The sequence below is a fragment of the Protopterus annectens genome, chromosome 4.part0 (genome assembly GCF_019279795.1).
Source record: "Protopterus annectens isolate FY-2018-M chromosome 4.part0, PAN1.0, whole genome shotgun sequence".
NCBI lineage: Eukaryota > Metazoa > Chordata > Ceratodontiformes > Protopteridae > Protopterus > Protopterus annectens.
Genome location: NC_056733.1, coordinates 1,970,481,419 through 1,970,504,321, shown reverse-complemented (window position 1 = coordinate 1,970,504,321; position 22,903 = coordinate 1,970,481,419). Strand labels below are relative to the sequence as shown.

The following is a 22,903-nucleotide window of genomic DNA, read 5'->3' as shown; positions in this document are numbered from 1 at the left end:
CCTTATTTGCCCTATCAAGTTCTGGATTCATTATCATATTCCAGTCACCACCTATGCTATAGAGATAATTAGGAAAGTTCTCTAATATTCTATATATCTCATATAGATAGGTTATTTGATGCAAACATGGAGCATAAACATTTAAGACTAAGAAAGGTTTTGTATACAGCGACAGTTCACACATAAAATAACACCATCTGCCATTTGGGTCATAACTACCCTTCATTATAGTGCCATCAAAAGATTTTTTAACTACTATAGCAACTCCCCTAGAAGCCGTAATGTCACCAGCAGCAACAATATGTTTCAACCATTTTTTTTTGTATCTTTCTCCCATTGTTGAATGAAAGTTATCTCTGCCTTAGATTTAAAAACTAAATGCATTAATAGATTCTTCTTTTTCTTATTTTGTAAGCCCTTTACATTCCATGAATCCATCATCAAAAAGCTACAATACACAGAATACTGACTTTCAGAACTAATGGAAGTATATAGGGACAGATTGTCCTTTCAAAGTTATTAGAATTTTTGATACAGTTCAATGATATGAATATGTGTGACACCACTCCATTTCAGACCTCCCTGTGCATATCCACGCTAGCCTACTAACTGAAAGAGAGCTAACAAGAACATTAACTATAATACATAAAATTTCTGTCATTCTAAGTGCTAGCAACAAGAAACAGCAACACACATAACAGCTTGCTCAACCAAAGCATATATAAGAGATATGATTTCTTACCCTTGCTTCAATTAAAGGTAATTAAGCTGAGCATTTTTAAAACTGCTTTTAACTGAAATTTAGAAATCTAACTTAATAAGCAATCTAAACATATTACAATTCAGAGCAAACCATAGCTTTTCTAATATGTTCACACATACAAGATACTTACGTGCACAACTGAATTTAACTTATTATATTTTATCAGTCACTGTTTGCATGATCCTTATTTTTATAATTCAAATACAGTCCTTTTTAGTGTACTGCAGTTCTTTTCTTGTTGTGTCTGTATGTAGAGGTAAGAACAATTATAGTCCTGATTATCCAATTGTTATATATGAATTAAGCACATATACATCAAGATTCAGCTTTGTGATCAGACATAACAGTATCAAAAAGTCTTTCATAGTCTCTGTTATTCAAAGTTGGTATGCTTACATTTTTGATGCATACTTATTCGAAAGCTAAAGAAAACATGCGTGAACAGTAGATAAAACAAAACAGACCCAACTACATTGCTTTCCTAATAAGGACTAGTTATCGTATGCAGCTGCAGTAGCTGCTTCAAACTCTGACCCAGAAGATTATTTTTAGTCCAGCTTGTATATATTCAGGAAAGAAAAAAAAAATAATAATAAAAAAAAACAAGAACCTATATATTTACATTTGTATATAATTGTTTAAGCTGTTAGACTTAGTTCTGGGCTGGATTTACCTTCCGGATGCCGTTTGCATGAGATTCTTCACTTTCTTAATCAGGAAAATACAAATCCAAAGGTTTTCTGAAATGTGAGAGCCTTGCTTTTATTTTTAATTACAAACCTTGGTTTTTGGCATTATTTGGGCTTAGATAAATGCCATAGTTGTTTCTTTGACCTCAGTTATGCTTAATCTTCCTGAGTCATGGTCGCAAAGGATTATGGGTGTTGTAGTTCGTTCGGAATGGCGTGGAGATACTCTTTGAACTGAATTAGAAAGCAAAAATGGAAAGCAATGGATTTGGATAGCAAAAAGGTAATTTAAGTACTTTACCTTGTCATTTAAGTCACTTTAGCATGCGCATATGTATAGAAGTATTTATTCATTGTGTTAGGATCCTTTTGATGTAAAAGCACATTACTTCATGGCAGTTCTTTAAAGACTTTGAGAAAAGCCATTTTTGCTTCTTCTTTATTTTTTACTGCATAATTTAAGCCATTATACTAAAATTGCAGAGTTGCTGGATATTTCATTTGGAATCTGATATTTTGGCTTACTAAGTAAATGCAGTAAGGTGATAGGACTTGTCTTAACTGTTTTAACTGTAGAGGCAGATCCTGAGCAAAGGTTATCTTGGAGCCATTCCATACTATGTGTTTTCTTTTTTTTTTTTTTGCAGCCTGAATTATTGCTTGAGCATGTGAAGCATTAAGAATTCTTGTAAATATTTGTCTGGGTCATCCAGAGTTTGAAATTTTCTCAGAGCTTGGTGTACTCTTTCAGTAACAATTATTTGTGATAATTCTTTGTTGTCAAGAAGGAGATCAAAGATTTATTTTGCCACATTAGTAAGTTGTGATTGTTCATGTCTTTCTGGGATGCTTCTGATCAGTACATTATTTCTTCTTGCTCTAGCTTCAAGATCAACCAGTTTTTGTTGCAGTTCTTTGACTGAGTTTTCAGTGATGGAAGCAGCTTTCTGTATTTCTTTTATCTTTGTCTCATTACTCAGTATTCCAGCCTCATTTTTATCCAGTCTGGTTATTATTTGATCTAAGTTGTTGCCAGACGCTGTAAGTTTTGAAGAGAAAGATTGTATTTCTGTTTGCAGAGGCATCAAGGCTACTTTTAGTTTTTTCCATGTCAAAAGACTGAGCACTTTTTGGTTTCATTTGATGCTTTGCAGCTTCAGCTTTTGATTTGGTAGTTTTCTACCTCTTAGTGATAGTTTATTTTTCAGGAGAAGCATTTTGAGATAATCTTGTCTTAGATGTGTGTGTTTCCATTTAATCCATTTTTCTTTATTGTGTAAAAGTTTGCTTCTTTTCTTCTTTATAGGTGCTACTTGCTAAATACAGGCCCCAGCACATGTACAGGAATCACAGCTTAGTGATCTCCCAGATCCAAGGTATGTATTTCTTATTTTTATGCTCACAGGTTAAAAATAAGCTTCCCTCAGATAAGATATTAGTTTTAATTTTGCAGGAGATGCTTTTTTGTAGATTTTTGCTGCAGCAGTAGCCTTAAATGTGGTTCATAGTTAGAAGTTGGAGCAAGCTGAAGTGTGTGCTATATAGCTGGCGGCCATCTTACAACACACTTTTATACTCATTCTTAATAGCTAGAGGCCAACTTTGCACACTCATCTGAGTTTGAAATATACAAACAGCAAAGTTGTATGAAGGTGCAATAGTATGGGTGACAGGATGAGAAAAAAAACAAAGAGTAGAGAAGCCAGTGCTGACTTAAAAATTTATCACCACTAATTAAAGAAAAAAATGTTTTTCTGAATGTAGACTTTCAGTATAGTTCTGCATAGTAGCAGGAAGAAGTGACAAGCTATATTTTATACCAAAAAATTATAATATTTCAAGTCCAAAGCAGCAAAATAAGCTGCAAATGAAATATGCTAACAGCAAATACAGTGACGCAAAGTCAGTCTATATTTGCTAGGATTTGCAAGCATGGGGGACAAGACATAATAAACCATTTTATTTTAATCAAGATTTTAACCAAGATGGGATGAGGGATCAAACTACATTCGCTTTAAGAGCAATCAAGACTTCTGTAACAGAGACATAAATAAATCTTCTCTAGTAAATCAAGCAGGATCACATAAGTAAAATGCATGTAAGGAATGTGTTTAAATTTAGGCTTAATGGAATTATAGAAAGATGAAACGCAGGTAGAATAAATAGAACTGCTGTGTGAAAGCTTATATTTCACATTAGAGGAATTTTGACTGATGTATGTTACCAATAAATGTGGACTTAGAAGAGTACCGATAAAAGAATTTCAGGTCCGGACCCACCCTACAGTAAAAGGCAATGTTTTAATGCTAAAATGCCATGCCTTTTTAAAACCTTTTCTAATATGTAGGGGACTTGAGTATATCAATTCAGTAAATCACATTTAAAGTGTTAGTTGCACAAATAAAAGCATGATTTTCAACTTCTTCTCAAGTATTGTTGTTCATTGCAAATAGAAATGCATGTGCCAACTGTGAATGCTGCTGATGCAAAGTATGGCCACCACACAGTAAGCTAAGAAAAAGTAGCTTTTGTTCAAGAAGAGAAAACAAAAACAAAATTAATTTGCAAACAATGCAGACAGTTGAAAAAATATAAAATATCATTTACCCCACACTTTACCAATGCCAAGGAGGGACAACACAAAAATGGTGCATTACAAAGGTAACTAAAAAATAAAAATAAAGCATATATGAAATTGTAATTTTAATAGTAGTTTGAATATTAAGGGCTAGTTTAACTCATAAAGTCATTGATGCCACCAAATTAATATGTCCTAAAAAGATGAAAAAAAGGTTTGCTGACTTCTATAAATGACATAACAGCACTGATAGGGTGAAATAAAACTAATCAAAACTTTGAGAATATTTTTAGAATACTTACAGGGTTTGATGATGGAAAATCAGACTTTTTAAGAACTTTAGTAACTTGACTATCAGTCAAATATTAAAAGTGTATCCAGCAAACAGACTAGAAAAAAGTCTAACATGCTTTCATTTAGGTTTGAATGCAAAAAGCTTGTCAAAATTCCTAATAACTGTTTCTTCTTTGTAAGTGTTTTTTTTTATTTTTCATTTACAACTATTCCAAGAAAAAAATCAGATAAGCTGGAAAAGATAACTGAAAAAAATAAGTATTATTTTTAATCAGGATTTGGCAAAAGGAGAAAATTATCTTCTTTGTAATTTACAGTCTATAGGAATTCTGCAGAGAACTTTAACTGACAATCTTCCCAAGTAAAGTCTGGTTTATTCCTGGCACTTGTAAATATTTGATACAAAGTAATCTGGGAGAATCAGAAGCGGACTTTGTATGTAGTGCTCTGTGTGCCCTTTCTATTTTGAAGAATTATTTTGCCCTTGTTTCTACAACAAGTTGAAGGAAAATGTCCAGAATAAATTCTAGTAGTTGGTAGAGTCATATTATTTTCAGGCAATTCATGGGGAGAATGTAATTCTGTCTACTTCTGCCTTCCAAGTTAGTTCACATATGTAATTTCCTTGGAATTAAGTAAATTTTGCATTAGAAATGTTTGCCTCAGATTTTACTCCCTTACAGATTAATTTGGCCAAAGCATTATTAAAGTAAAGACATTTCTCCCATTGAACTGGAATGTGTCTGTTGCTTTACTCATTTAAGTGAGAGGAAGCCTGCTATCAAAAGTGAACTTCGAAACAGATAATTTTCTCTCCTCCTTTTGTGATATTTTGTGTCCTTTAGGTTTAATTTTTTTCTCTGGGGTTGCATTTAAAGACAAGTTTTACATTTGTAACTTGAAGTTCAATCTTCTCTAACATGCTAATAAAAAGGCAGAGTTTAGGTTTACTGAATCTTGCAGAACATTAAAAGAAATAAAACAGGTGTAAATCCCCAGGAAAAAGGAAGAAAGGTGAACGCTTAAAAATAACATCAGACTATGGCAATTAAACGTTGTGAAGATAATCAAAGTGTGAGAATATGGCTCAGAGCTAGCAAAAGCACACCCTCACAAATCAGATGCAATATTCAACACTTACATGCACAACCCCTAACTGCAGGGATGTTATATACGAGGAAAGGGACTGTACACCAATGAACACGGAGGTTCAGCATTTTTTAAAACAGTCAAACAAGAAGTCAGTGTCTAGTGACACCTATGCTGAGCAGATACAGCCTCAACAATGACACTACAATGATTGGATTTTTTTAGCTTTCTATGCTCTTGTTTTAGTGAAAAGTTATAAGACTTTCCATCACAAAGTTCAAACAGGGCCTATGTTCTCAGCAAAATCTTATTTAAATAGGGTCCTGAATTTACAACTTGCACAGCAGGGTCTAGGGGAATAAGTCTCTATCAATTAGACTGCATGAAATGCATTTCATTTACAGTTGCCCTTTCTTTTTACAAGTTCCTTCTATTTGTTCTGAATCTGAGCTGTGCATTTGTCTTAAATAGTGTGGTATGCCACTCAAAACCTTAGTCCTTTGTTGTACTGAAAAATAAACATATATATATATATATATATATATATATATATGTGTGTGTGTGTGTGTGTGTGTGTTTGTATGTATTGCACATCACATTACACTGCATAGCTTTACACAATTAAAATGCACCAGGCTATGAAAATCGGATGGAAATCACACAGCAACATATGATGACCATTGCACAGAGTGTCATTGCAAATATAAATATACTAACAGCATGTCTTAGACTAGTACTTGATGAATGCATAGCTCTGCATTTATAGCTAGAGAAATGGCTTGCTACTCCTGAAAGAATATCAACACAGAAACAAAGTAAAAGGAGTACATTTTGTTTGTGAGACACTACCTGGCAATGAAAGGATTATCTCCAGGGATGATATGTGTACTATCCTTGCCAACAAGAAGCTTAACTCTGTCATAGAATGACTTGACTTGCTTTGTTACTTGCTGGTTCTGCTGTATGACATCAAGAGGGTCCAGAGAGCCATGACAGAGCTGGCTGGATTTACAGCTTGGCTGAAGACAGCAGTCTGGATCCATACAGTCCACAAGGCCATCTAATGGAGAAAACAGTCAGACTTAGACTTGCAAACACAAATTGAAGCAAAATAAACAATCTAAAGTTTGTAGCACAAAAGTGTCAATAAATTAGTACTGTTCATCTTAACTTTCAAAGTTTTCTCATCTGAGGCATCATTTTGCATTGAGTACTTCACCTTCTTCCTTTTCAATGGTAACAGTTCATCTTCCGTGTTCTTCTCTCATATTTCACTGTAGTTCTGGCTATCTTCTACAGAAATATTATTATACAGAACCTGGTTCATACCATCATCTTTGTCTACACATCTATAGTGTCCTAGCAGAAGTCTGACGTTCTACAGTAACATCAAACTACTGTAAGGCATTTAGGTTCCAGTTCCACATATGCCTGAAACTGCATCACACCTTCAAAAACATTAATTTCAGTACCAAAACAATTACTTTACAGTACCAACACTGTTACTGTATATTACCAACACTATTACTGCAGAGTATCAAAACAATTACTTTATAGTACCAATACTATTACTGTATATTATCAACACTATTACTACACAGTACCAAAACTAATACTGCACAGAAATGTTCATTTTTTTTCTTTATTTACTTCTTTTGTTAACCATCTGGGTATGCATGTAAGACAAGACCCATTGCAACCACAACCTAGATCACAATGTGACAAGATGTTTGCAAATAGAACAAAAGTAGAAGTATTTATAATATATTTCAAGTATTTGCACTTTTAAAAACTTGTAGATTCTACACAAGTAACTCAGCTTAAAGAACATAGAGTTGAATCACAGAAAATATGCGTTGCAAGAGGGATGAGAAGACATAGTTACAGAGAAGATACTCACTGAGAAAGAGTTTAACTATGGCAGGGCATACAGGGCAGCTGCTGTGGGCACAAGCTGTTAGGTGCTGAGATCAGTCAGTGCCAATGGTGCAGGAGTACAGTACAACAGTGAGTTTAGGAAAGCTGTGAGGATATTGCTGCTTCATATCTGAATGCTGGTACTGCATTTGCAGTCATGGCCGTAGCACTCAGAGTGCAGTGTGTCGTAGTAACAGTAGTGAGCTGCTCATTACATTTGTAGCTCGCTACAGTTGCAAGCCACTGAAGAGTTTTTTTTCTGGTCCTCTACGTTGAGAAGACCTTTTTGGTTACCAGTTTGTGGAACTGCACAGAGAGCCAAGTGAGTCAGCTATGGTTTTGCACTAACGTTAAGATAACAATGAAAACATTAGCTGAAGCAAGACTATAATCAGGGAAAGACTAGAATGTTTTCCTGTAACATGTATGTCTTAACTGCATGCTATCCTTACAGTACTTAAGGAGAACTGAGTTCCTACCCCATGTATGTCTAAAGCCATATACTGCTCTTACAGTATTTACTGTATGGGATCTGTGCTCCTATTGCATTCATGTCTACGACACACACAACTCTTACAGCACTTACTGTAGAGGAACCGGTCTTCTCATAACATGAATGTCTAAAGCCTTACAGTACTTGCTGTATAGGATCTGCGTCCCTATCACATGCATGTATAATACTACACACAACCCTTACAGTACAAATGCTAGGAACCTATGTTGCTGACATGTGCATGATAAAGCCACTAACTACACTACCCTGATAGTACATACTGTAGGGAGCCTGTCTTCATACCCCACACATGTCTAAAGCTAGACACTACCCTTATATTTTAGTGTAGCCCATGCTCCTATTCTATACATCTCTATAGCCACAGAATACAATACTTACTATAGAATACCGCTAATCCCACCCCGGGAATGTTTAAAAACTGCAGTTTACCCTTACAATTCTTACTGCAGGTGACCAGTGTATCAATGCCATGCATGTCTTAAACAGCATTCTCCTCTTACAGCACTTACTTAGGGAACCTGTGCTCCTATCCCATGTATGTCTAAAGTCAGACATTATCCTTACAGTATTCACTGTAGGAGACCTGGGTTCCTATCTCATGATTGTCTAAACTGGCACACTATCCTTACAGTAGTTGCTATATGGGATCAGTCTTCCTATCCCATGCATACCTAAATCTGCACATTATCTTTATAGTACTTATTGTAGGGGACATTGTGACATTAAGAGGGAGGCAAAGATCATTTTGCCATTGATGAAGATAAGTGAATGAAAAGTGGAGTTGGGATTGGAGTTCTTTTTGGGGATTACTGAATAAAAAAAAGAGAGTAATCTACATATAATGTAAGAATGTCTGGTTGAGGGGATGATGCAGTATTAATAATAAAGACTGAAAATAGAACAGAAGTGAACATGAATCCTGAAAAAAAAGAGCAGGGTATATCTGTGGATGTGCAGAGGCCAGTTTCCCATTTTATGGTTTTCTGTCATGAAGCTAACTACTTTCAGGAGAAATTTGCATTCCCATCCTGGACATGGAACAGTTTATCAACTCCTTGTTTTTGCATGGATATAGGAAAGGGTCATGGAGGGGCAGCAATGTCCACTTGTGAGCTATGGATCTGGAGAAGACACACTGTGCAATGAAGAATGTTTTGAGGAAGGTGCTACCACCGTAAAGGTCACAGCAGTGCTGATCGATGTCATTCACTTATGGCACTTACAGAGCAACAGCTATGTCCATGTTCTAGGTGTTAAGTCAGTTATGTTCATCAGTTCATAGGTGTTTGCTAGGCTAACGACCACAAGGGCCTTTTTAAGCCCAGCCATGCATCCCAAATCTCTGACAAGTTCTGATACCCTTGATAAGTGTAAGCATGGGTCTGGGAGATGAGCCATTTACAGGTTACTTGTGTCCATTACAGATATAGGTGCCAAACCAGAGATGAATGTCTGGTTTCCCATCCAATTGTCCAAGTTGCACTTGAATTGGGTTAGGGAGGAACTCTGCTTCACATGGATAGGGAGCCTGTTCCATAGAATGATTAGTCTCTGTGATACAAACCTATCCCTCCATCAGGTCCTATTTATATCCCAGGCAAGGTTTAAGCCTTTAGAATTGGTAATTCTGGTGCTGTTTGTTCTGTGGATATGCAGGTGGTCCAACAAAGTGGGGTCTGACAATGCCCTGTATGTCAGGCATAGATCTCACTTCAAAAGCCTGTAGGAGACAGAATACATGGATAGGACTTTGAGATGGTCTGCACAGGACATTTTACTTACTCCCTTATTCTTTTAGTGAAGACCCTCTGTGGATGTTCCAGTTGTTGGATATGTCTGGTTAGGTACATACCAAAGGGGGCAATGTACTCAGTGATAGGTCTGATATTCAAGGTGAGACTTTGACTTCAGCAAAAGGCTGTTTTACCTCGTCTCCTGTTCATGATTTTCATGGACAGAGTATGAAGGCTAGCTTTGGAGAGAACATTTAGGATACAAGGGGTGCATCCTTGTTTGCAGATGACAGTGTCCTCTTGCTTCTAAGACTATAATCCCTGCCATTCACTGAAATGATTCCCCGATAAGTGTAAAATAGTTGGTATGAAAATCAAGACCTTCAAATCAGAGGTGATGATTCTCGTCTACAAAAAAGTGGACTGCTTTCTGCTTCTGAGGGAAACAGCCACCTCAAGTGGCATACTTTAAGCATCTTGGGAGATTGTTCCCAACTGAGGTTACATAGAATCTGGAAGCAGAGAAGCACATTCAATTCAATTCAGCTTTATTGTCATATGTACTACAGGCAGTGTCACAAAGTACAATGACATTCTTTTTCTGCAGCTCCCCCAGCAACATATAAGAAACAACAACAATTAACAAGAGGAAGTAATCTAAAACAACAGCTAGACAATGGGTATAGACATGGATGTAGCAGTAGTAATAGCACTGCAAGTACTGTGCTGGACTTTCTATGGTGGTGAAGGGAGATCATAGTCAAAGGAAATGTTCTCAATTTACCGTTCATACATCCCCATTCTCATCTACATGGATAGTGACTGAAAGCATGGAACTGTAAGCAGAAAGCAGCATGCACTCTTGTCTTTATCCCATTGCTAATCAATCATTTAATGAATTTTATGGAAGAATAAATAAACATATATTATATTATATTTAAACATAGGGAGCCTGTTCCATAGAATGATTAGTCTCTGTGATACAAACCTATCCCTCCATCAGGTCCTATTTATATCCCAGGCAAGGTTTAAGCCTTTAGAATTGGTAATTCTGGTGCTGTTTGTTCTGTGGATATGCAGGTGGTCCAACAAAGTGGGGTCTGACAATGCCCTGTATGTCAGGCATAGATCTCACTTCAAAAGCCTGTAGGAGACAGAATACATGGATAGGACTTTGAGATGGTCTGCACAGGACATTTTACTTACTCCCCTTATTCTTTTAGTGAAGACCCTCTGTGGATGTTCCAGTTGTTGGATATGTCTGGTTAGGTACATACCAAAGGGGGCAATGTACTCAGTGATAGGTCTGATATTCAAGGTGAGACTTTGACTTCAGCAAAAGGCTGTTTTACCTCGTCTCCTGTTCATGATTTTCATGGACAGAGTATGAAGGCTAGCTTTGGAGAGAACATTTAGGATACAAGGGGTGCATCCTTGTTTGCAGATGACAGTGTCCTCTTGCTTCTAAGACTATAATCCCTGCCATTCACTGAAATGATTCCCCGATAAGTGTAAAATAGTTGGTATGAAAATCAAGACCTTCAAATCAGAGGTGATGATTCTCGCCTACAAAAAGTGGACTGCTTTCTGCTTCTGAGGGAAACAGCCACCTCAAGTGGCATACTTTAAGCATCTTGGGAGATTGTTCCCAACTGAGGTTACATAGAATCTGGAAGCAGAGAAGCACATTCAATTCAATTCAGCTTTATTGTCATATGTACTACAGGCAGTGTCACAAAGTACAATGACATTCTTTTCTGCAGCTCCCCCAGCAACATATAAGAAACAACAACAATTAACAAGAGGAAGTAATCTAAAACAACAGCTAGACAATGGGTATAGACATGGATGTAGCAGTAGTAATAGCACTGCAAGTACTGTGCTGGACTTTCTATGGTGGTGAAGGGAGATCATAGTCAAAGAAAATGTTCTCAATTTACCGTTCATACATCCCCATTCTCATCTACATGGATAGTGACTGAAAGCATGGAACTGTAAGCAGAAAGCAGCATGCACTCTTGTCTTTATCCCATTGCTAATCAATCATTTAATGAATTTTATGGAAGAATAAATAAACATATTTTGGAGGTAATCACTACATTTATGAAAGAAAATATTGTCGTCTTATAAAACTACCTTTTTTGTTGATAAATGCTTCAGTTTTATGCTACTTGCAGTGTAGGCTTATACATACACTGGGCAAATGATGTATTTCTTACTGAAATCATATTTTTGTTATACTTCACCATATGCATATACAATTGCTTGTTAGTGTAAATAATTATTTTATCATGTTACTGAGTGAGTGTTACGGCTTTGCTTGTGGTGCCCCCTTTGTAAATGAGGTCTACCCCATAGAAATTATCTGGTTGAAAAAGAAAATAAAAGCTGTTAAAATGCACGTCAACTACTGGATGTATACTGGGGATTTTTCAGAAAACAGTGATATGAGCTTGTTTACAGCACTAACAACCCTTGTTTGAGTGCTTGCATTCAATCTAGGTACCATTTTCTTTTTGAAGATATACATCAGAAGCTACCCACAGAAAGATGACCAAATGATGCATAATTTGTGAAAGTAAATTCCATTAGCTCAGAGGCAATGTATGGATACTGAAACAATCATTTGTAAGTAGGAGTGAATTAACTGAGTTTGGTCTGCCCCTCTTACAGGCTGTGAGCTGTTTTGGTCTGCTCTTATTACAGGCTGTGAGCTGGGCAACTCCAGCTGTACCCCTAGTACTGCAGAGTGAATGAAACATGCCAGGGGCATGTAGACAGCAGCAACACATACTCATTATCTATATTTTATTAACCAGATTGTATTAATCAAACACAAATACCAATTGTGTGTGTGTGTGTGTGTGTGTGTGTGTGTGTGTGTGTGTGTGTGTGTGTGTGTGTGTGTGTGTGTGTGTGTGTGTGTGTGTGTTTTGTGGGGAGAGGGGATATCTAGTAGCTATTGTCTTAACGAGACTCTTGTTTGAGTTCTCAGAATGATGCTCATACATGTACAAATAAAGCAGAGAAAAATAACTTCAGACCTGAGTGAACACTCTTGCTTGTTTTGAGCCAGCCAACAAAAAGGGGCAATGTAGTAACCTTTATTAGTGACTTGGAGGTATGAGACAATGTAGACAAGTCGATAGGAAGAGTAATAACTTATCTGTGCTCATTTCTTTTCAGAAACAAGACTTTCTAAATGTAGATTTCATGATTTTAACTTGCTCAACCTGTGGCTGTATAAAAGAGTTCCAAAAAATGTAAGGACACATGTAAGGTAAGAAGTTATATATTTAGATGGCTCAGACAACAAAATGGATTTCTGCTGTTTGAACACGTTTTGTTATCTTATTTCTTCAACCCCCCCCCTTTGTGTGTCATTCCTGTGAGTGCTCATTTATTTTCTTTATACTGTCTATATGTGGGGGACTTTCTCTGTCTCAAATTAGTTAAAAGGTATGATTTATTCTTACAAGTCCCCCTCATAACAATAGTATGCAAATTGGAGATTATGTGAATTGTCCCATTCGATAAAAATATTTTTAAAGGGGACAGATGGCTCGTCATTTTAATAGTCTAATACATTGTTTTGTTTATGAAAAGCAACATAATCAAAGGAGCCAGCCTCCCAGTTTGAAACTCATGGTTATTTACAATAAAAAATGTTCAGAAAAGAGGAAAATTCAGTTCATAACAAACAGTTCAGTCTGCAGTCAAAAGAAATCTTCTTGGGCTCTTGCGCTTCAGGATTTTCACAAATCAAGACAAAAACTATATTTCTTTACATTCAGATGCAGTGTTTCCTTATATAGATAGGGTTCTAGCATATAGTCATAATAAAATAATAAATGAGCACTATAAATGGTGACTTCATAAAAATAGAGCAGCTCCCATTAGACTTTTACTGACAGCGATAAACCAAAATCTGCCACATCAGTAAAGCAACTCACTTTAAAGTTTCACTGAATGGGATAAAACAGAATATTGTCTCCTTCTACACACAGATGTGTAAATACAACCAACTGGCTTCTCTTTTAGTGGTTCAGCTCCATTCCCTCACAGGGATACACTCCAGATTGCCTTCCTCCTTTCTAGTATATATAATTTCTTCTATAATCCTCCCAGTATCCTCTTCAGACCCAAAGGTCATGAATCCACTCTATGTCAAGTCACTCCATTTTAAATACCTAAGTGGCAGTGTCTGTATTAACTATAGCTTCCCTGTCAGTTTCTGGGTTAATAAACTTAATGTGACCATCCACAGCTATGCAACATGAGCTCTCAAAGAAAGTACATTTAAAAGGTTGAAGTACCACTATGCTGCAGTAGTCACAAGTTTCAATATTTGATTTATCATTTTAATAGTCACAAATATCTTTTCACAATACAAAAATAAGGCAGAATCATAGGAAAAAAACTTCAAAATATTGAAAGTAACAAAGTTAACAACTCTTTAGTGCATTTCATTAAAAATAAGGTTGCCAAGAGGGGGTGCCAATGAAAATAATGCATACAGCAAGCCTGCCTATTTGACATTAACTGTAATAACCACAATATAAGTTGACAATGAAAGACGGGGGTAGCAAGATATAACAACTATGCTAATTTATTAAGCATTTTATGAAATGACATACTAAAAAAACTTTTTGTTTACATCTGACAGAAAAACAGCTGTATGTGATACATGAAGTCATAGCTGAGATGAAAGGATTCAAGTTTTTAAAGAGAATCTTGACAGACTATCAGTAAAACAAAATTGTACACTACATGACTAATGGAGTTTACAAGTGCAATAGAAAAGGGAAGATGATGCCACACAGACACATGGAACAAGACTTTTCACACTAGCAAGACATCATCAAAAATATCAAAATAAAACAGTTCTTTATTATTAGAAAAGTAAAGAAAGCCATTGCTGATTACCATGGACAAGCTGTTAGACTTTGCAAGGACACCAGGTGTATCAGAAATCCTTGCAAAGAAAATTAAAGAATGCAAAGAAAAGGACATCAATAAAGCAGAGACCAAAACAGAGATAAGTAATGCAAAATGTGAAGCAAAATGAAAGAAGCAGGGACAAAAGAAAATTTGAAAATGCAACAGATAGCAAAAAAAAAAAAAAACTGAATTATAAAACACAGCATGGATTATGTGGTTGCCAGTGTCACTATATACAGTCACATAAAGAAAATGCCTATTTCTGGTTAAGGTGTGTGGAAAATGCAGAATGTAAAGTATTTTGCAAAGGTATGCAAGAGCAAAAGCAAATGTTACAATCTACAAGACAGTGATTACAAGCATGTGGAGCAAAGAAGTCCAATAAGAGAAAAATGAAGATAATTTGCAAAGAATATGACTTATAGTAATGTTAACAGACTGAGTGAGGACATTAACCAAGTAAATGGCAAAGACTGCACCTTAAAATTGGGAGAGCATCAAAACAAAACAGAAATCAAACTAAAAATACAAAGTCTGGATTCAAAAATGTTAATTGACAATGGGGACTCAGCTAACATTATGTCAGTTGAAAGGCTGCAGTTAGCTGACACCATAATTAGCAATTAAGAAGAGAACTAGAAGAATTAATGTAACAAAACTAGTGTAAGCAAAAATTCTGCTTCACAGCAGAAGAATGAAAGAAAGAGCCACTATAGCTCTATGTAAAGTTTTTGAAGAAAAGTGGAACAATGCATCGAGTGACCTAACCGCTATGCCAATGAATTTGGTAAAGATACTAAAACTGTATGGGCTGAAATTAACAGAAGAGATGAGAACTTTTTCAACTTTTTCAACTGCTAAATAAAAGTTTGTTTGATGGTACTAGATAACTGAAAAACTATTAGACTGAACTTCATATGCACAACCATGCAAGAGGATCTGTCTTCATTTAAGGGACAAATAATAACAGGAATTTCAAAAACTGCAGAAAATGCATATTAAATAAATGATATGTCCACCCCATATTCCTTTTTTGGTAATACCAACCTGATAAACCTACCAACATAACAAAATAAGCAAAGAAAAATATAAAGATATTACTGATCAATGCTAGGAGTCTAAACAAGAAAATCAACTCTCTACAAGCCGCTGTCACCCTGGAGGACATGGACATCTGTGTAGTAACTGCAACATGGTTTAAAATAGTAGAGCGCACTCCTGCTGTCCAGCACTATAATGCCTTCCATATTTAGACCAGATACTGCACAGGTGGAGAAAAAAGGTGGAGCTGTTTCAATCTACATCCAGAAGAGACTCACATCAAGGCTGGTAAAGCAGCATGAGGCACTAGAACTTCTTCATGTTCAAATAACCATCATAAATGTTCATATCATATATTATCTAGCTGTAAAGCTCCCTGTGTAACAGAAGAAAGCCATAACACCTATCTATAGAAACTAAAATCACCCAGCATTAAACCCAATGCCATTTTCATAGGGTATCTGAACTGTTCAACTATAGCCAGGGAAACCTACACTACCACTAGTATACAAGCACAGAGATTCCTGGACTTTGTCAATACCAATGCCTTGGAACAATTGGTACCCACTAAGGGGAAAAAACATCTTGGATCTTGTCCTTACCAGCATGTGAGCATCTCATAATAAAAATGAAGCCAGAGATCCCTTCCAACCAAGGTACTTGCAGAAATTTCTTTAAGACAATGTACCTATTCCTAAGTGATACATTGGTAAGCTTCAAATCCCCACCAATCCCAGTTAACTCCACTGAATACACAGAAGCATACACCACCGCACTATACCAGCTTGCAAACAGCTGCAGGGCAAACTCAGAAACAAACCTACAAGATAGATCCATAATATCAACAAGCTTTATAAAAAATGAAAAGAATTTTGACCGAAAGTAAGAAGAGCAATTCCCATAATGTTAGAGCCCTTATCACTGAAATAAATAAACATCTCAGGAGCTTAATAAAATCTACCAAAGCCAAGTTTAAGGCTAAGATAGCTAACCAATCCAATGATAATCACAAGGCATTTTTTAGTTATCTTCGTAATCTCAAAAGCACAATGTAGCAGCATGCCGAGCTGATTGCAAATTATGTTACCTACCCTGAGGCTGAAGATGTAGTGGACCCCCTGGCTGATAAATTTACCTCTAATTTTACCCTCTCTCCCCTTCATCTCTCCCTCAAGATATACTTGAAACTGGCTCACCTCCAACTGTCACACAAGACCAAGTCTTAAAAGTGCTATTCAAAGCTGAAAATACTGCATTGATGGGTCCTGACAATATTCCTGAATGCATCTTAAATAGCATGAAGCACAAATTATCCACACCCCTAACAACAGTGTTTAATCTCATCCTCCATACAGGTTTTGTATGAAGTGAATGGAAAATACCTTATTTATTATTTATTATTATTTATTTCCAGTTTGATTACTGGGGAAGTCCATTGGGCCCAGAGAGCCCATTTTCAGTCGAGGCCTGGGGAGAAAAGCTCCATGAAACAGATTACAGTAAAGATAACAGTCCAATAAAAATAAAAAGTACAAGTACAAATACATATCAAATAATACAAAGCATGAGCAATACTGCCCATTGTGAAAAAATATCATGCGTGTACATTTTAACAAATTCACACAGTTAAAAGTCAAAAGCTGTTTACAATATTTACAGAGGGTGACCTACAGTCATTCCACTGAATAAGGGAGGACCTTTCACAGACCCAGGCAAATACAGAGCCATAAGTCCAACCAGACTCATATGCAATGCCATGGAAAGACGTTTTATGGTACTAATCAATCAAGACATAGGGAACGTCCAAAAACTAGACCCATCTCACTTTAGATTCATCAAGTGCAGGTCACGCTTACTCACGCTGGTGGATTTTTTGAAAAGGTCAGCAAAGCAATGGATGAAGACAAAATGGTACACACCACATGCTTGGACTTGATGCAATTCCCCACTCAGGCATACTAGAAAAGCTAAATAAACTGTGAATAAAACACTATGTCAACCACTGGATTGCCAACTGGCTCACAGATAGGATGCAGGAAATCAAAATAGTAGAAGTTACTTCCACAAAGAGACCAGTCACCAGTGTATTCCCCAATGAGTCTGTGTTGGCACCTTTTTTTCTGAAGTAAAAGCCAATTCCAAAGGGATCTGGCTAAGTCTGCAGATGAATGCAAGCTGGGAATAGTCATTGGATCCACAAATGACTTAGCCATCCTGAAGGGAGGTTTGTCCCTAATAAATAACTGATGCCATAATCATGGACTGAAGCTAAATGTCAAAAAATGCATTATTTTATCCTTTGGGAAGTCATCTATCCTAGGGAACTACCACAGTAACAATACAGTCCTAAGAGTTGACCCAGTTGTTCAAGATTTGAGAACTCCTGTGGACAGTGACCTAACTTTTTACCAGCATGGGTCCATTGTTGTAAGAACGTCCTTCTATATTGCACAGCTAATAAACAAAGGGGTTTTTGTATGGAGATAGGAATGTCACTGTTCCCCTTTACCAAGCCTCATTAGGCCAACCATTAAATATAATGAGCCCTTTGGCATGTATCTGTCCAAACACATGCAACAAATGGAATACCGACAGAGATACCTCACTAAATGGATAAAAGGCATAAACAACCCATCCTACATGGACCGACTCAAAGCAGGAAAAAACAGTATTAGCCCACATTGGTAACTCATCAGTTAGTATATCAAATGTAAGCTTCAAATCCCCACCAAACCCTGTTAACTCCACTTAATACACAGAATATACTCGATATCATACAGACTGACAAGAGGTGACCTATGTCCGGCATACAAGATATACTCTGACCCAATACTGTTGGATTTACTATACATCATCAAGTCAAATAGCATCAGGAACACCAAGTGGCCTAGGGATCTAAACCTCTTCTGCATCACCAATGGAACTTTTTGGTGGGACAGGAATATCTCACAGAGGATATTGCTGCTGTGGAACAGACTCCCTATCTACACAAAACAAAGTTCATCCCTATCCATATTGAATTGATTCTATGTATGCAAACCAGAAAATTTACACCAGGACTGTGGCTCTGTACTACCAATGAACAGATGCAGCTCCTAAATGCTTTATCCCAGGCACGGGTTCCCCCAAATGATCTATGGTATGATCCCAGTTATTCTCATTGGAGGTAATATATAATTATTGACCATGGGATGGGTAAGGCTGCTCTATAACCAAATGGGACAGGTCATTTCAAGCACAAAAAGGGAAATTGGCTTGGCTTAAAATGGCCCACAAAGGCAGCTGGCCTAGTACTTAGTATGAACCTATGACCCTGTAAACTATGAACCTGTGCCAGACATTACAGCCTCATACTTCTTACTGTGAAGAAACTGCATTGCACTGCAGGATCTGTTGTTCAATTAAATTTTTAAGTGACTCAAAATCACATTTCAAACATTCTCCCTGGTGTCATCTAGTATTCCTTCTGAATTTGACTTGAAGGCTTCCTGCACATGGACTTACTCCAATCCCACATAACTGTCCCTAATTTTACAGGATATTCCTGCTATTGCTTCTCTAGGTGTCCTCTCCTTTGTAACTGATGGACTCATATATATATATATATATATATATATATATATATATATATATATATATATATTTATTTCAAGGGTGCAGGGTTTGAATCCTCCCCTTTCTACTTTACATTTTTACCTCTGTTGTCTAGTGGTGGTACACCTGGAATAATATCCCCCATGTAACTGGTAGGGGAACAGGCTTCAAATCTTTTTAGTGCCTTTAGTGCGCACTATATGGGGTAACCCTGGTGTTCTTGGTGTATAGTGTCTCCCTGCCGCATGTCTTTCAACTTATAAAGCTTTACATTCTTTTTTACATGCCTTTAAGGCATACTATACAAAGTTATACTGGTGTTTAGTGTTCCTTCCATTCCACATCTTTCATGCTGAAAAGCTTTACATTTTTTGCAAATTCCTTTAACGAACAATAAAAGGAGTTATTTCTGGTGTCTCATGTCTCCCCAACATTGCTGTAGAATTTGTTCATTAGTCTAGGGTAGTATGGAGGTATAACAACCCTCCCCCCACACCCACACATTCAAACACACACACACACACACACACACACACACACACACACACACACACACACACACACAAACCTATCCTACCCCATAACTATCCCCCCCTACTGTGACTTCATAGGCAGAAATACGCTCCCAAATGCACTCGCACACAACCCCCAACACTACTTGTCGACTAAACCTCCCATTTACCTGTAGCACAATAGGTGAACATGAACTTCTCAGCTATGTAAATGCTTTATCATGGGCCTTTCTGGAGGATAGCGCATAGCTAATTAGCATAAACCACTCCCACAGAATGCTTTGTTAGCATTTAGCATGTCTGCTGTCTCTAAATCAAAAACGGTTTCAGCAAGGTCTTTTATACCTGAAGAGACAGCACAACTTTATATGCACATTCTAATAGCTTTTATTTTTTATTATGCTGGACAGAAATAGAAAAAATACTTCTGCTTCAATTGACTGTTCCACAAAATTTATAACTTCAATAACAGGCATTCTGAATAAGTAAGACACATCCCATGCATACCTCTCAAGTGTACCTCATTATGCGGAACGTACCTCATTTTAGTTTTAAAAAGTTCATGTTCCTCAAAGTTCCACATTGAAAGGGCCTGTCACACATTCAGTGTTAGGAATTTTTTAACTGATAGCCATGGTAATTAGAACTGAATCATGTTAATTCATTAATGGAACTTTTTTTGTAAGTAAATCCAACATATTTTAACATCCCTATGACCTTCCTAGTTGAAGTTGTTAGTAAGCCATTTTTATGTGTTCCACATTTTGCCTGTTTGTTCCACATTCTGAAGGTTAGTGTTCCTCATTTTGGAAATGGAAGGTTTTGAGCTATGATGCCATGTGTTCATTCATCAGCCAGAAACTGTTGTACAGATTTTGTAAATGGACACAATGCTTGTGAAATGCCTCATTACCCTGCCATTACAATGCAATTTTTAAAATATTTTTACATCATGTCAGAAATAAAATTAAATCCCCAGAGTACCAGGTTTATTGTTTGACCACAGAAAACTTGCATAATCTACAGAATCATATTTTCATCTCTGAGATATTCTTTGGGATCACAGCCATATTCAGTACTAGTTCAGTGAGTTACCACTATGTTTTAAATTCTCAAAGCTGCACTAATAATCCTGCTGTTTCTATTTTGTATAATAATGCTATGCTACTTAAATCACTTTTTTCTTTTACAAAAATACTGAACCACCAATTTCTATCATTATTTATAATTAATACAAACATCAGTATACATTTTCAAGATGACTATACTATGACTACCACCTCTCAGGCTGCAAATTGACTTGTCAAAAAAGTGGTAGATTTACATCCAGAAATTTAAGATATATTTTATTGTGAGTGGACTTGCACAGAAGCTACACCTATTCAGATTGCAACATTCCTATATGTCACAGGAGACAAAGTCAACAAGTGCTATATATGTCTAATTTCAAGGAAGAGGAGATATACACATTAGCAGTTATGAGAGAGACATTTAAATTATACTGTGTGACAAAGAAAAAGCTGCAGTTTATTTCTTTTCTTCAAGAAACTATACATACTTATGCACTTGAACTAAAGGAGAGAGTTAAAGAACATGAGTCTAATAAGATGCAAAATTAAATGGTCAGAGGTAGAACAGCTGGAGCATTAAAATGATCAAGTAGGAGAAAGACTGCTGACAGAACTAAAAATAACTTTAGAAAAAGTTTTGGATGTGTGCAAAGCAATTTGAATTATGAGTTTATAGTTGAATGGGCTTACAGAGGAAATGGAAATGGGAAAGATTAAAATGGAGACTGAAAGTAATATTAAATGAGACATAAACCCTGAGTCATCCAAGATGGCACCTCTTAAAAGCCATAGTATTCAAATTAAAACCTCAAGTATTGCAGGCTATGTGGTGGCAAAAAAAGTGTTGCACAAAGTTTGTAGTTTATTAAATGTAAAAATAAGGGAAAAAAGAAAAGTTTTTGAGCCCTATGGAAATGCAGGGCACATAGAGTTAACATGCACAGAAAACATTAGGAATAGTTGCTGGAGTGAAACACTTATTAAAGGGAAATGTATTAACTAAATACAGGAGCAGAATGTAATAATTTGCCACAGTCTACATTTAAAGCAATGAAGCTGCTATAAGTCAGTGTGTATAAATTTGTGTGTACTTTATTGACATATTTTGTGCATAAAGTAAAGCCAGTAGGTTAGATTCTGCTTAAAATATTTCCATATAAAAGTTATAATTTACTTTTTTTGAAACTGCAACTTTAGAAAGTGCAGTAGAACAACATAACCAAATATATCCGCTCATTTGTATAGGTCCAGAAGAATTTGCATACTCATTGAGACAGCATCATGAGTAGTTCCAGAAATGTTACATCCCAGCATTTCCAGAGAATTTATTTTAACACTGAAGGTAAAGATGTCGTTTTGTCTTCTTGAGAACTAAATAAGCATTTCATAAGGTGCAAACAGCAGATTAATTACAAAGCTACAGAATCAGAAGCATGTGATACTTTGCAAAAGGTATGTAGGTTTGTTTTCTGATTTATTTGCCACTTGTACGATGCAGGGAAAAACGTACTATTATTATACACATAAATCCAAATGAATAGGCTAAGAATGTGGTTATGGTTGTGAAGCAAATGAGGCTTAGAATCTACATTTATCTTCAAAATATAAACAAAATGATTAACAGAGAACACCACAAACCACTCATTTACATTTAAACAGGTTGTGTCAGCAATATCCAATGCCAAAACTCCATAATGTCCACCAGTGTTTCTAGAAAATCAGGTTAGATTAAGACATTTCAAAGCTTTGTGCGTTCAGTTTCCTACTGGGAAGATAGTTCTGTAAGAAAAATCTTCCATACTTCATCTGCACCAAAGGTACTTCAAAATAGGTGTGACCAACATGTAAAATACTTTATACTTTGATGGCATAGATAATAAAACAGAAAATTCACCAGTATGAGGTGAGTATAAAATTGCATACCTCTCAACAGTCCATGAAAGTTATGCTTGTCCCAATTTTTGGCTCAAAGATTTGCTGTTTCACTCCTAAAATTGTAATTTTGAGAAGTTCTGAGTTAACAATACTAATATTTAAAAAGTGTTCTCAATTTGTGGCATTTTCCTAATTATCTTTTGCTTTGCCTCTAATTCTGGAGGTAAAAGGTTGGCTATACTAAAAAGCAACATGACTTGAAGCTGATGAAGATATTGAACAATCTGTAGCAG

General features: G+C 36.3%; 1 protein-coding gene across 5 annotated transcripts in view; it reads right to left on the bottom strand.

Moving 5' to 3' along the window:
• Nucleotides 1–22,903, bottom strand: part of TENM2 (teneurin transmembrane protein 2) — a 1,770,657-nt gene that overhangs the window by 346,258 nt on the left and 1,401,496 nt on the right. For all 5 annotated transcript variants that reach the window (XM_044069584.1, XM_044069586.1, XM_044069585.1 and 2 more), the window contains one exon: nucleotides 6,263–6,473. In XM_044069584.1, the coding sequence (XP_043925519.1) occupies nucleotides 6,263–6,473 (211 nt within the window). The remainder of the gene's footprint in view (nucleotides 1–6,262; nucleotides 6,474–22,903) is intronic.